General features: G+C 54.0%; 1 protein-coding gene across 1 annotated transcript; it reads right to left on the minus strand.

Moving 5' to 3' along the window:
* Positions 1-2070: 2070 nt before the first annotated feature.
* Positions 2071-12135, minus strand: RNF113A (ring finger protein 113A). The gene is made up of 10 exons (XM_065578052.1): positions 11955-12135; positions 11263-11339; positions 9819-9923; positions 7794-7901; positions 6739-6848; positions 6377-6483; positions 5379-5468; positions 4142-4235; positions 3100-3206; positions 2071-2215 (listed from the first exon to the last, which is right to left on the minus strand). Exons 1-10 carry the CDS (start codon positions 12052-12054, stop codon positions 2142-2144), a joined length of 972 nt encoding a protein of 323 aa, XP_065434124.1. The 5' UTR covers positions 12055-12135; the 3' UTR covers positions 2071-2141.
* Positions 12136-12615: the final 480 nt, after the last annotated feature.

Raw genomic sequence — 12615 nt, forward strand, 5'->3', positions numbered from 1 at the left:
TGCAGTCATTTAACAACACAGCAGTGTGAAGGACAGGAAACAAATCCAGTACCACTGAACCTGCAGCTGCGGGGGTGGGAGTTTAGAGGCAGAATGTCATTACATGAATTGGAACGGGCCCAGGACAATCCAGAGCCCCCCTTTCTGCAAAAAGTGCAATGGGACCTGGCCGACCAGACTTGGCACAGGTCAGCTTAGTGTTGTCTGAAACGCTGGCTGCTTCCTTCTCTAACACCGGCCTGGGGCATGAATCCCGGGAAGCGCTTGCTACAGGAGGAAATCAGTGCAGCTCTAACCTCGAGGACTGGCATCTGCTAGGGTCACAGTACAGTGCAGGAAGGGAAGGGGTTTATTTGAAGCTGTGTGGAACTAAAAGGGCTGTTTTCCCACCATGTGAATGGCCCTTGTACAGCTGTAGCCGTCAGAAGTAGGCAGACCTAAAACTTCTAGCTAATGACTAACAGTGGGACCCTTGTTACTGTATTATCATGGGGCTGTCTTGAAGCGTGAAAATCAAGACACTGCCTTGAGACTCTTAACAGGTTTAGGGAGGAGGGGGAAAAGGCTCTTCAACCCACATGTAGAAACAGCCTGGGATGATACCTAGGGAAACAAAAGAGCTCCAGGAAATTACACCTATTAAACTGCTCTTTAGTTTAGTAAATGCCAGAAATAATCCTTTGTGCATGACAAATCCACCCTGCTTCACCCTCCCTCAGTGTATGACGTCACTGTCACAGTCAAGGTGAAAACCTTAGGATACCCAACCCTTGTTTTCAGAGGCATAAAGCTCCCCCAACTAAGCTGTGAGCTGAAGTTTCTCCTGGTGGGTTGTGGCGGTGACAGCGGGTCTAGCTGAAGAAGATTGATTGGATGCCCTTTTACTCTTGTAATTTAGTTTAGATTTCAAATGCTCAAAGGAATTCTAGCACAGTGGGCTGGAGCCAGCTAAGCAATCACATTAAATCCAGCCTGAGCTCCCATTCACTGCACTTAGGACGTGAAGAGTGGAGTGCTGGGATGTTTTGGTATAGTGTTGTGAGCAACATGTAGGAGGTTGATGTGGAAAGCTGAACCCCGCCCTCATGCTGTGGAGGGTTTAAAGACAGGTACACCGAGGGCAAAGCCCAGAGGATATGACAGAGCATAGGGGTGGGTGCTAACCGGCACAATCAATGCTACACACACAGCAGACCAGGGTGAATAAATAAATGGCACCTCTTTTAAAAGCAAGATGGGAAAGAGAAATGGACAAAGTAAAATCCTTTAGACGTCCTTCATGGTGATGCCAGAAAGGGGGGGAACATCTGACCTTTCAAGGGGTTGAGGTTTTGGAAAGTTTCATTTTGAACTCGGGGAACTGGAAACACCTTCACATTTGTGAAATTCTTCCCCTCCTTCAGCCTGCTCTACTAGATATGTTTAGCCTCCTCCCCCTGCTCTAAAATAGCTCAAGAACTCCTAGCTCCTGTGGGGTCACTCACCCTAGCGGCATCGCCATTTAAATAAACCTCACTAGGACCAGCTGGGGCAGAAGCTTCTCTGCGTTCATGCTTGGCAGGGAGCAGAGACCACGAGTAACGTAGCTGTTTGTCAAGCTCACTGGGCAAACCAAGACTTCCTTGTAGTGAGAGTCTCACTATGACGACTCATTGTGTGATTTAAAATGCTGTTTGCTGCAGCGTGGAGGGGACATAGCCTCACTGTGGTCCTACAGGCATGGAGGGTGGGGGGAATGCTACAGCCCAGCATGCATGAGCCACCTCAGCCCGCCCACCACCACCTTCTAGCCCAGGAAAGTTTGCCTCACTGTTATTCTTATCAAGGGCTCTGCTGGCACATTTTCTCTAGCAGCTGACTGGAGGCTGTGTTGTGCATTAGCCTGGCTGGGAGACGCTTCTTCATCTCCCACTTTCATGTGCCAGAGACCACTGGGCCGCTGGCAGCTAAAGGAGCTAGTCTGGCAGCTCAGCGCAAGGGGGTCTCCTAGTGATCCTTGCTGGGTGGGTTAACAAGCTACTCACCTGCCTGTGACCATTTCCTCGGAGCAAAATCCAACGTGGACAGGTCTTTTCTATAAACTTTTATTGGGCTATTACAAAACCTGAGGGGTGGGAGGGAGAACAGGGGAGAGAGTTGTGCTACTGTGGCTCATCTCCATGCTCCGAGGGATCCGACTCCTCACCCTTGTGCTTTTCTAGCTTTGCCATTAGCTCTGCAAAAGACAAGAGGAGCAGGGGTGAGGCTCTGAACAGGCCCTGTGCTTCCCAAGGGCTGCGGCTCCCCAGGACGACCGTAAATAGCTCTCAGTGCCAGCTAAGGGCCAGAGGGAGCCATGGAGGGTAGAGTTGGCTAGTGGGAGGTGCAGCTGGGTTGAAATGAGCCCTGGAACTGCAGCTCCGCTCTCAGGCAAGGGTCCAGTAAGGTGAAGGGGCCATCAAGGTGTCAGGCACGGGAAGAACCAGCACAATGCCAACTGGGAGCGGGGCTGGGGCCTGCAAGAGGCGGGCTCGGGCAGACAGCTGCGATCGCTCAGGCAGGGCTCGAGAGGTGGGAGCAGCCGCACGCCCTTCTAGCCCTCGTGGCTCCTGGGTAATTCCCCAGCAGACAGCGGGAAACGTGATTTCTAGGACGTTCCACCACCTCCTGCCACAATGTGACCCAAAGGCACGTGCTGCACTGACCCTCTGGATGCTCTTGGTTACTGTGTCCAGTCAGGCTGCTCCCCCGCCCAGCTCATCCCACCCAAGGCAGAAGAGGAAAACTGGATCCGGCCCATCAGAAGATCCTCCTGGCCCTCTCTCTTGCTGAGCGCCCCGTCTGGCCCCACTTGGCCAGCTGTACGCTGGGGAAGAGCATGCAGCTCTTGCAAGGAGATAGAGGCTGGAGACCAGCTCAGAGCTTTAGCCCAACTCACTAGGGCATCTGTATTTTCCGATCTGTTTAGCAAGGTGAGTGATCCAGGCTGTGCTAAGCCAAGCCACGCCACGCCACCTGGAGAGGAGGAGACAGCCCTCCCTCCCCAGTGCAGTAACATCCACCCCTGGTTGGCATTAAAGAAAGGCCTGTGATCCCGGCAGGGTGGGAAGGGTGAGGCACCTTTGGCTGGGTTGAAGACACCATTGGTTTGCTGGTCACACACGTAGCAGCGCTTGGATTTGCGGTAGTGCTCCAGGGCGCAGCCCTCGCAGAAGTAGTGTCTGCACCTGCCGGGAGGGAACAAGGGGGCCAGGTTAAGTCTCCCACAAAGGACTGTGCCCACAGGAGATAGACCCAAAGTCACCATCTCTGGGAGGTACCTGGAGACAGGAGGGCTCTGACGGCTCACTCCCTTGGGACCCGTGGGGGAGCTGAGCAGCTAGCGTTCTCCCCGCCCCGTAGCAGCAAGCAGGCACCTGCGAAGGGCATTACGGCAAGGCCTGGCCTGAGGGGGGTTGTTACAGTACAAATGCAGCAGAGGGAACATCCCACAGCCTGGAGACGTAGGAACAGCTGCAGCCCTCCTGCATGAGAGCAAGGCACAAGGCCCTACACCCAAGAGAGCTGCCCCTGCTCCCAGGAACGGGGTTCGCTGCTTCTGCAGAGATCCCAGGCCAGGGAGCATGACTGAACTGTTCCCAGGAGTCCTACATGGAAGCCTGGCCGTGCTAACAGGACCTTGTCAAATCAGAGGAGAGGCTCCCAATCCAGGCACAAAGATCTCCCAGTTCACCACTGCCGGGATGATAGGATGGGATGCCCATCACGACGCTTGGATTCTATTTCCAGCTCTGCCACCAAATCACTCTTTGACCTTGAGCAAGTCCCTTTACCACCCTGTGCCTCGGTTTCCCCATATGTACAGTAGGGATAATGATGCTTAGGAAGCACCAGTAAAGCATTGGGATGAAAAATCTCAAGGCTGGTGATAAAAGCCATGCTTTACAATGGACAATGAATGCATTTTGGGAGCCTTGGAGGGACGGTGCTAGAAAAACGCCAGGGAAGGGTCCAGGCAGCTAGGAACTGAAAGGCCCAGATGCAGCGTCACCCTGAGGTGGGTAATAACAGTGGCCATGGAAAGTGAGGGATGGACTCAGTGAGACTGATCCAAAAGCCAGATGCTTGGGTCCCCATCCCAGCAGCAGAGGCAGCTGCTTACTTGGTAACCACGGGGTTCTTGAAGGAGCTTCTGCAGATGAAACACTTGAAGGGCAGGTCCTCGTCATCGCTGCTCACCTCATAGTTTTCCTCATCTGCGGGAGAGAAAACAATTAACCATGGTCAGGCGATAACAGGGCACCCAGGTCAGCCCGCCATAGCCCCGAGTACGAACTACCCCCAGCGCAGGATGCACACAGCAGGTGGGCCTGGTCCTTGGCCAGAAATAACCCAGCTCTGGCAGCGAGGCGTCTCTGATGTCAGTAGCTTGCGTGGGAATGAGATATAATTAGGTCTAATGAGCGAACATGCTCGCTGCTCATCTCACAAGGAGCAGGTTCCTCTGCCTCGCCCACTCACTGCTATAAGCAGACACCAGCGAGGCCGCCTTCCTAGTGTTCCTCCCCGACTAGCTGCCACTGAACCAAACCCAACAGCTTCACACATAACACGGCCCCTGGAATTTTCTGCGGCCGCTCACAAGGACGACCCAGCCTGTGGCTGTGAGACGCAGCAACTGCCACCATCTGAGCTGCGTAGCGGCGAGTAATAGCACTGTTTCCCATGGGGAAATACATGTGAAAGTGCAGCTGGAAGGCAGTGAGATGTCACAGCAACCCCACTCCACAAGCTGGGAGATCGCTCCTTCTTGGACGATGAGCAACAGCAGATCAATACCCATTCAGGGGGAAGACTACCTGGGGTGAAGTTTTCAGAAAGCACAGGATTTATCATAGCAGATCAGGCCATTAATTCTTCTTGGCCACAGTCTGCCTCTGGCACTAGGGCAAACCTGATACTTCAAAGAAAGCCTAATTCCTCTGTCCCCATCCCCCGGGAGATGAACCTGGCCCACTGGCAATGCTGCTCACGGAAGGGGTATTCATTCCAGCCCCTGTGGCAATCAGCAGAGTTGTTCAGTCCTTTCTTAGTTCTCCTACCAGCAGCAATTACTGGAGATAGCAATCCAGCTGCAGGACTGGGTTCTACAATCCTGCAACAGGGAGTTCCACAGTTTTGTGACCCGCTGCCATGAAGAACTGTCCTTTTTATCTTTAACTTAAACCTGTGACCCACCATTTAGCATGTTATTTGAAACAGGGAAGGAGCCACTGATCACTTCTCCTTTACCCTTCATCACCTGAGAGCCCTCAGTCTAGCCCGTTCTAAAATACCAACGCTGCAAGACCTCATTAGAACGGAGCTGAGGGAGAGAAAGGAGAGGGCCGCTATTGTACCGTTGACTCCGTAGCGTCCTTCGTCCAGTTCCCGTTCAATCTGCCAGCCGTGTTTATAGTCGGAGCGGTCGTGGAGGAACTTACAGCTGTCTGCCGTAGGACAAACAGACAAGGAGTTAGCATTCCTTCCCACCACTCTTCAGTTACCGCCTTTTGCAAGTGGCTTATAAACAGATGCTGTACTGCAGGGACCACTGCGCTTTGCCCAGGAGAGGTAACTTATCAGAGTGCAATCCCCCCTCCTGTTTAATGCAGGGGCGTGGCCCCTGGAGACTACAGAGCCTAGCTTGCATCTGGATCTGATCAATTGAGCTCCCAAGCACCGAGCGTCACATCCAACATGTAACCCTCACCCCGTCATGGGACACACAAACACTAAGGAATGGGCGGAGCACATCCCCTCACATACTCTCTTATTTGCCTGCCAGAGGGAGACTTTCCCAGAGGGACACTCAATGGTAGAGTTGGAAATAGACTCTAGATCTCCGACTCCCAGTCCAAAGCTGTAACCACACGCCCATGCGCCCTTAGTCACCCCTGTCAATATTACCCACTGAATGGACAGGTTCATCTTCTTCCTACAGCACATCTTTTATCTTAGAAGCATGCCGAGATCCCTAGGGTAAGAGCCACCTAGCAAGGTGATTACAGTATTTCAAGTTATAGAAATCAATTGCCTTGGACCCAGCGCCTTGTGCATTTACTGCACTACATAAACAGAGTCAGGCTGCCTGAAGTCTGTGGCCATCCTCCAGAAACGTCCTGCTGAGATCCGTAGACATCCTCTACTCATGGACCTGCAAGTTCAGGTCATTAGCCATTAAATGCTGCCGTTTGCCTCTACAAGCGTTTGCCTGGGTTGAAGCCGCTTTGTGAGTCTGGCACAGTGTCTGGAGAACTTGTGCCTGCCTGGACATTCTTCTTAAAAAGGGGCTAGCTAGTTAGTTTGGAACTCAGGATGGGACATGGGTGCTGTGGAAAGGGAAAGGGACGTTCACCTCCAAAGCCACAGAAGCCCGTTTCCTTGTAGTCTTTACAGATGTCGGGCTGATAGTCCCACCGCACGGTGGCCCTCAGGTGCTCCGGCGCTCGGATAGGGCCTTTCCTGAAAGGGGCGGAAGAATGCTTAGAATGGGTGCATCTGAGATGCCTACAGGCAGGTTCTGGTTTGAATCAGTCTTCCAAAGGAGGGGGGCATTGGTGACGGGGCCAGCTTGCAACACTGGAGACTGAAGCTCTGTCCCCAGAACAGACACATTTCTGCTGCGCCTGCTGCAAGCGTCTCCAGACGCTGGCTCCAGACGCTGGCTCACCGAGCTAAAGAAACCGGGTCTCAGATCACCATTCAGGCAGCACCTACCTGACCATTCCCGAGGAGGCGTTCCCCATCGACGTATCTTTGGGCTTCACGTACTTCTGATAGTTATTGATGCCCCGGTAAATTTTATCGTCCTCCTTCCCTCGTAGCTCCTACATAGGGAAAGCAAGAAAACGGTCCGGGAAGAAAGCTCCATCTCCCAGTCCCCTAGATCTGCTTCCCGGCCCCGCCAGCCCCCAACCTCCTCTGCTATCCATCCTCGCGCCCAGCTCCCTTCTCAGAGCACTGGGGATGCCCATAAAAGCCAGGAGGTGTCCACTGTAACCAGGGAATGGGATTTATACTTGGCTTGTCAAACTTAGGGAATATAAAGCTTCCCCCCACCTCCATTTTTCAAGATCAGTGGGCGAATTTGGTGCTCCTGGAAGAAAGGTGTGGAACAGGACTGGCTGCCCATCACAGCTCTGCCAATGCCCCTCAATCCCGACCCACAGCCCCCGGCTATTCCAGCGCTGGGCTCTGCACACCCAGCTCTGCCGATGCCCCTCAGTCCTGACCCCCAGCCCTCGGCTATTCCAGCGCTGGGCTCTTCACACCCAGCTCTGCCGGTGCCCCTCAGTCCTGACCCACAGCCCCCAGCTATTCCAGCCCTGGGCTCCCCACACCCAGCTCTGCCGTCCCCTCTGCAGCCCCAAGTGCTATCTCAGTCCTGCCCCACCAACACATTCACACACGTCCCTCTGCCAGCCCACCTGCAGAACCCTGTTATTCCAGTCAGTTCTGCCAAAGCTGCTTTGGCCTGATTTACAGCATCCCTTGTTCCAGGCTGAGACCTCTCAACCACAGCTCCCATGTAAACGACCAGGCACCCGTGGCGAATCTGCTTCCGACTGCTTGCAGTAAGCAGGTCGATTTGAACCCGGGCCCTTCTCCCCTACTAACCCCTTACCCCCACTTCAACTGGGAAGCAGCCCCTCGGGATTCAGCAAACCCTCCTGGTGGGATGGACAAGGCACGGGGTAAAGCACATGACTAAATAGACAAACGTATCATCTGCCCCCCGAGAGCTCTGGCTTTACAGGTCACGGCTGACTGACCTCCTGGATTTTCTGGCTGCGCTCAAAGATGGCCTGGGCATCTCTCTCCTTCTCGGTGTCCAGCTCATACACAGCCGTCGCTCCCATGTCCTCCGGACCAACAGGTTTCTGAAATGCAAGAAGCACATTTCCCCATTCACAGTCAAGAGAAGACTCCCACGGTGCAGAGAGCTGCTCAGATCCTGCAATCAGGAGCACAGGATAAATGCACAGCGCTGGAGGAATGGGGACAGTCGCTTTCCGCTGATACCAGCGGGTTGCTTGTTGCACTTCACTCTGGTACCCTGACAATGAACCTAGCCAGGTTGGTGTCGCTTTGCCCATTTCACTTCCTGGTTCTCTAACACCTCGGGCCTTCTATCACACTTCGCACTCATTCATGGATTTTATTCCCGAAGACAGGGAAGCATTTACCCCTATTTTGCAGGGAGTTGCCCAAGGAGGCCGATGGCAGAGCTAGGAATTGAACCTAGGTGTCTAAATTCAGTGCCCTAACCACTAGACCGTGCTTCCTACAAAGGCTGTTGTGTCTGGATTTCTAACCCAGCTGTGGAAGGTTTACCATTTAATTTAGTTAATACATCTATTCGGTTTAGATTGTTTTTTTTCATGTTGCGAAAACATTTCTATTAATCCTGGGCTTCATCAACCCTTTATCAACAGTCCCACCGTGCAGAGATTTAAGTACAATTATATCCAGGTGGGAGTGTCACGGCCTCGGATTACAAATAAACTGAGCTCTGGAGTTTCCAGCATAAAAGCGACATTCTTCTCCAGCACCTCCTCCTTTCTGCTGGGGGGTGGGGGTGTGTGTGAAACTGACAGCAGCAGCCCTTTCCCTGACAGCCAAGCGGTGAATAATAATCGCAGCCCTGAGCTCGTCACAAGGCACTGTACAAATATGAACGAATAGATCCTGGCAACTCCAGTGGGAGGCAGCTCAGCGCGATCCCTGTTTTACAGAGGAGGAAACGGGGGCACAGAGAGGGGAAGTGTATGGGAATGCGTGTCAAAGCCGAGATCCGTACCGCTTCTTGCCCTGAAGAAGAGCTCCGTGTAGCTCGAAGGCCTGTCACTTTCACCAATGGAAGCTGGTCCAATGAAAGCCATTACTTCACCCTCCTCGTCTCTCTAATATCCAGCTACCACAACACGGCAAGCATTAAAAAAGTCTGTTTGCATTACTAACACCTCCTCAGATTAGTGAAACTAGATCCAATTGATTTCCCATACGTGCAGGCTGTTCCTTTTAGACTTTTGTTCAGCTCGGGGCAGTTAAACTAGATAGGGCAGTGGCTGCTTCTCCTGCACTAAACCATGCTGTTTGGATTGCCAATACTAGAGAAAAGTATGTGTTACTAGCAAAAAGGCCTTTTGTGACGTTTATTTGGGAAGACAAAATTTCTACACCAATAAGGATTTGTAGACACACACACCTCTCTTTTTGTAGTTGCATGGTTAGGGCATTGGACTGAGCCTCAAGACTCCTGGGTTCTGTTTCCCACTCTGCCACTGACTTGCTGTGTGACCCTAGGAAAGTTATTTCTCCTCTCTGTGCCTCAGTTTCCCTATCAGCAGAATGGGGATAAAGTTAATGACCTCCTTGTAAAGTTCTTTGCGTTCCTTGCTCCGGTGGTTGGGGTGTTAGCCTAGGACATTCAAAACCTGGCTTCAATTCCCTGCTCCGCCACAGACTTCCTGTGTGACCATGGGCAAGTCACTTAGCCACCTTGTGCCTCAGCTCCCCATCTGTACAATGGGGATAATAGCACTGTTCTTCCTCATGGGAGTGTTGTAAGCATAGATCCATTAAAGACTGGGAGGCACTCAGATACTACAGTGATAGACGTTCGAGGGAGAGAAAAGCACCAGATGGACACTAAAGAGAGTTTCAAAAACAAAACCTGAGCCTGGGGCCCAATCATAAAACCAACCATACACATTCTCTGGCCTCTGTTATGCAGCCTAAGTGATCTAATTGTCCCTTCTGGCCCCTTTTAAAGCCACGTGCTGCACGGTGCTTACCGCCGATCTCGTTGATTTGTAAGCGACCCCGATTCCTTGCGACTTCCCCTCATCATCACTGCTGCTTGCCCCATACGAGGTCTTCTCTTTACCACTTTTCCTGGTCTGAAAGACGGGAGGGCAAATATCTGAAGAACCGAGAAAGATCCACCACCAGCAAACTGAGCACAACACCCGGACACGTTCCCCATCACATGTTGGCAAGAGATAGAACTGCAGCCCAGGAAGGCAAACCAGTGGAGTTGTCGAAATCAGGGCCCATATAGACACAGCACTGGTTTAATGCAGTTACCTCTGGGCTGGAAGGAGGGCGGAGCAAAACACCTTTGGTTCTCCCAGACCAAGAGAGGGGCACCACAAAGTTAAATTCTTGCATTAAGAGAGCCAAGTGACAGGTTTAATTTGGATCTGTGGGCCTGCAATGTTAGAACCATTCATTTCCCTTAATCTACAGCGCATCTCCAATGGGTAACAATAGGAGGTCAGAGAAAAGATCAAGCGAGCCATTGCCAATAACTAAAGCTATACGTACATTACAGACGTCTGCCACCATGCTCCTGTCAATCAAGGGTGTGATCCCTGACCCTTATAGCAGTGCCGGCAGAGGCCCCTAATGTAGATGCTGCTATACAGGCCAAACTGCATTGGTGCTGGTATAAGTTTTTTTCAGTTGGAGTGAGGTGGGGGTGAAATAAGCTATGCTGGTAAAAGAGCGAGCTGTGTTGATATAAACTGCATCTAACTAGAAGCCCTTTGCTGATACCAGTAGAGTTATACTGGCAAAGCACTACCGGTGTAATCCTGGCCTAAATTTTCAGGTACTAAAGTTACTGTGGCATACTGCATCACTCTGGGTAAAAGTCACACAGGGCACTTTTAGATCTCCCAATTACTGCCCCTTGTTGGCCATTTTCACATGCATATACCTAACCTATGCATTTGCACACCTAGATTTGTAAAACTGGGTCCTTTAGGTGTCCTTATTAGGTTTCAAAAGATATTACGCCCTTGAGAGGAGAGGGAAAGTTCACTTCTCTCACAGTGGGGCATTGGCCAAGGAGGCCTGCAGACCCCGGAAATCAATTCTGCATGCGTTTACTGTCTGTTCACGTTTGAAAAGATTTTCCCACAACCAGACGGGCTTGAAACATAGGATGTTGTTTTTTACGTGAGAATCTGAATTCTGCATAATCTGAATCTGTCATGGGCTCAGATAAATCTTATAAACTGGCTGGATCCACTCCAAAGGAGTGTCTGGCACTGCCCTGGCTAGGCAAGGATGCAGTCTCGTGGTGCTGGTGCACAGAACCTTCTGCAGATCTCCCCCAAGGATTTCCTGGGTCCAAACGTGGGACCCATCCCGCCCCGCACTCAACGGAGAGGTCTGTTACACGTGGAGTGGACAATGCGTGGAGCTGGGCATCGCTGCGATGGGCTCGGTCACCTTCTGGATCATGGGGTTGTGCGCTTCCCGCCGCCTCTCCTTCCTGACCACCGTGCTCCCCTCATCGCTGCTGCTGCCTGCAGAGCAAAAGAAGCCATCAACCGGAGGGGCAGGAGTAGCCAGGCCAGGTCAGGTCTTCAGCCCCACGGTGCCCCATTCCCTCACCCCAAGGAACGCTCCCCACATGACAGGCCCTGGGCACAGGGCTCTTGGGGGCCACTCAGCCTGCAGGGGGACCCGGGCCCCTCTTGGGGTCAGGCTGGCTCAACTCCCATCATGGGGTTACGCACAACGCGGGGCCCCCCCAAGGCCCCTCCAGTCTGTCAGGGCTCCCCCCACTTGCTAGGATAGTGGCACGGTCCAGACCCCTTCCCCCCATGATATTCGGACCACTCAGAAACCCTCAACCCCCGTCCCCAGTGATAATGGGACAGTCCAGAAATCCTCCCCACTGTTAATGGGACAACCCCTCCCCTCGTCCTATTGGGCCTGCCCAGAAACCTTCTCCGAAGATAATGGAACAGACCAACCCCGCCCCCCCCGGTATTGGGACAGCCCAGCGCCCACCCCCGCGGTACAAATGGTATGGCCCGGAATCCTCAGTGATAATAGCACAGCAGGAAACACCCCCCCGCGCGCGCCGGACAATGGCACGGTCCGGAGCGGGGCCGAGCCCCCTCCCCCATCCTCACCCTGTTCCTGGTCGCTGCCCGGGCGTTTGCGCCGCCCCCTGCCGGCCGCCGGGCCCCGCTTCTTGAACAGGAAGCTGCAGACCGGGGTCTCCTCCGCCATCTTCCGCCGTCAACGAGAGGGGCCGGGCCGGGGAGCGGAGAGAGGGACCCACCGGCGCCAACGAGATGGGCCGGGCTGGAGGAAAGGGAATGGCCGGCAGCAGCGCCGCGCGGTGCCCCCTAGCGGCGGGGAGGAGGAATCGCAACCACTGCCTCCCGCTCGCCGTGTCTGGGAGCAGTGCCGGGAGGGGGAGCGGCCCCCCGGGGAGGGCAGCAGGGGCCCCGGGGAGGGGGCAGGGGCTCTCCAGGATGGGAGGGGGAAGCAGGGGCCCCGGGGAGGGGAGGGGGCAGGGGCTCTCCAGGATGGGAGGGGGAAGCAGGGGCCCCGGGGAGGGGAGGGGGCAGGAGCTCCCCAGGATGGGAGGGGGCAGCAGGGGCCCCGGGGAGGGGAGGGGGCAGGAGCTCCCCAGGATGGGAGGGGGCAGCAGGGGCCCCGGGGAGGGGAGGGGGCAGGAGCTCCCCAGGATGGGAGGGGGAAGCAGGGGCCCCGGGGAGGAGAGGGGGCAGCAGGGGCCCCGGGGAGGGGAGGGGGCAGGGGCTCCCCAGGATGGGAGGGGGAAGC

This window comes from Chrysemys picta, chromosome 24, assembly GCF_011386835.1.
Source record: "Chrysemys picta bellii isolate R12L10 chromosome 24, ASM1138683v2, whole genome shotgun sequence".
Lineage (NCBI taxonomy): Eukaryota > Metazoa > Chordata > Testudines > Emydidae > Chrysemys > Chrysemys picta.

Excerpts from the sequence above, each read along its gene's own strand:
- RNF113A (XM_065578052.1), bottom strand. The coding sequence starts at position 12,054 with ATGGCGGAGGAGACCCCGGTCTGCAGCTTCCTGTTCAAGAAGCGGGGC. Across the intron at positions 11,340-11,954 it reads GGGCAGCGACCAGGAACAGG|GCAGCAGCAGCGATGAGGGG; the intron begins GTGAGGATGGGG and ends TTTGCTCTGCAG. Across the intron at positions 6,849-7,793 it reads GCAGCCAGAAAATCCAGGAG|GAGCTACGAGGGAAGGAGGA; the intron begins GTCAGTCAGCCG and ends TTCCCTATGTAG.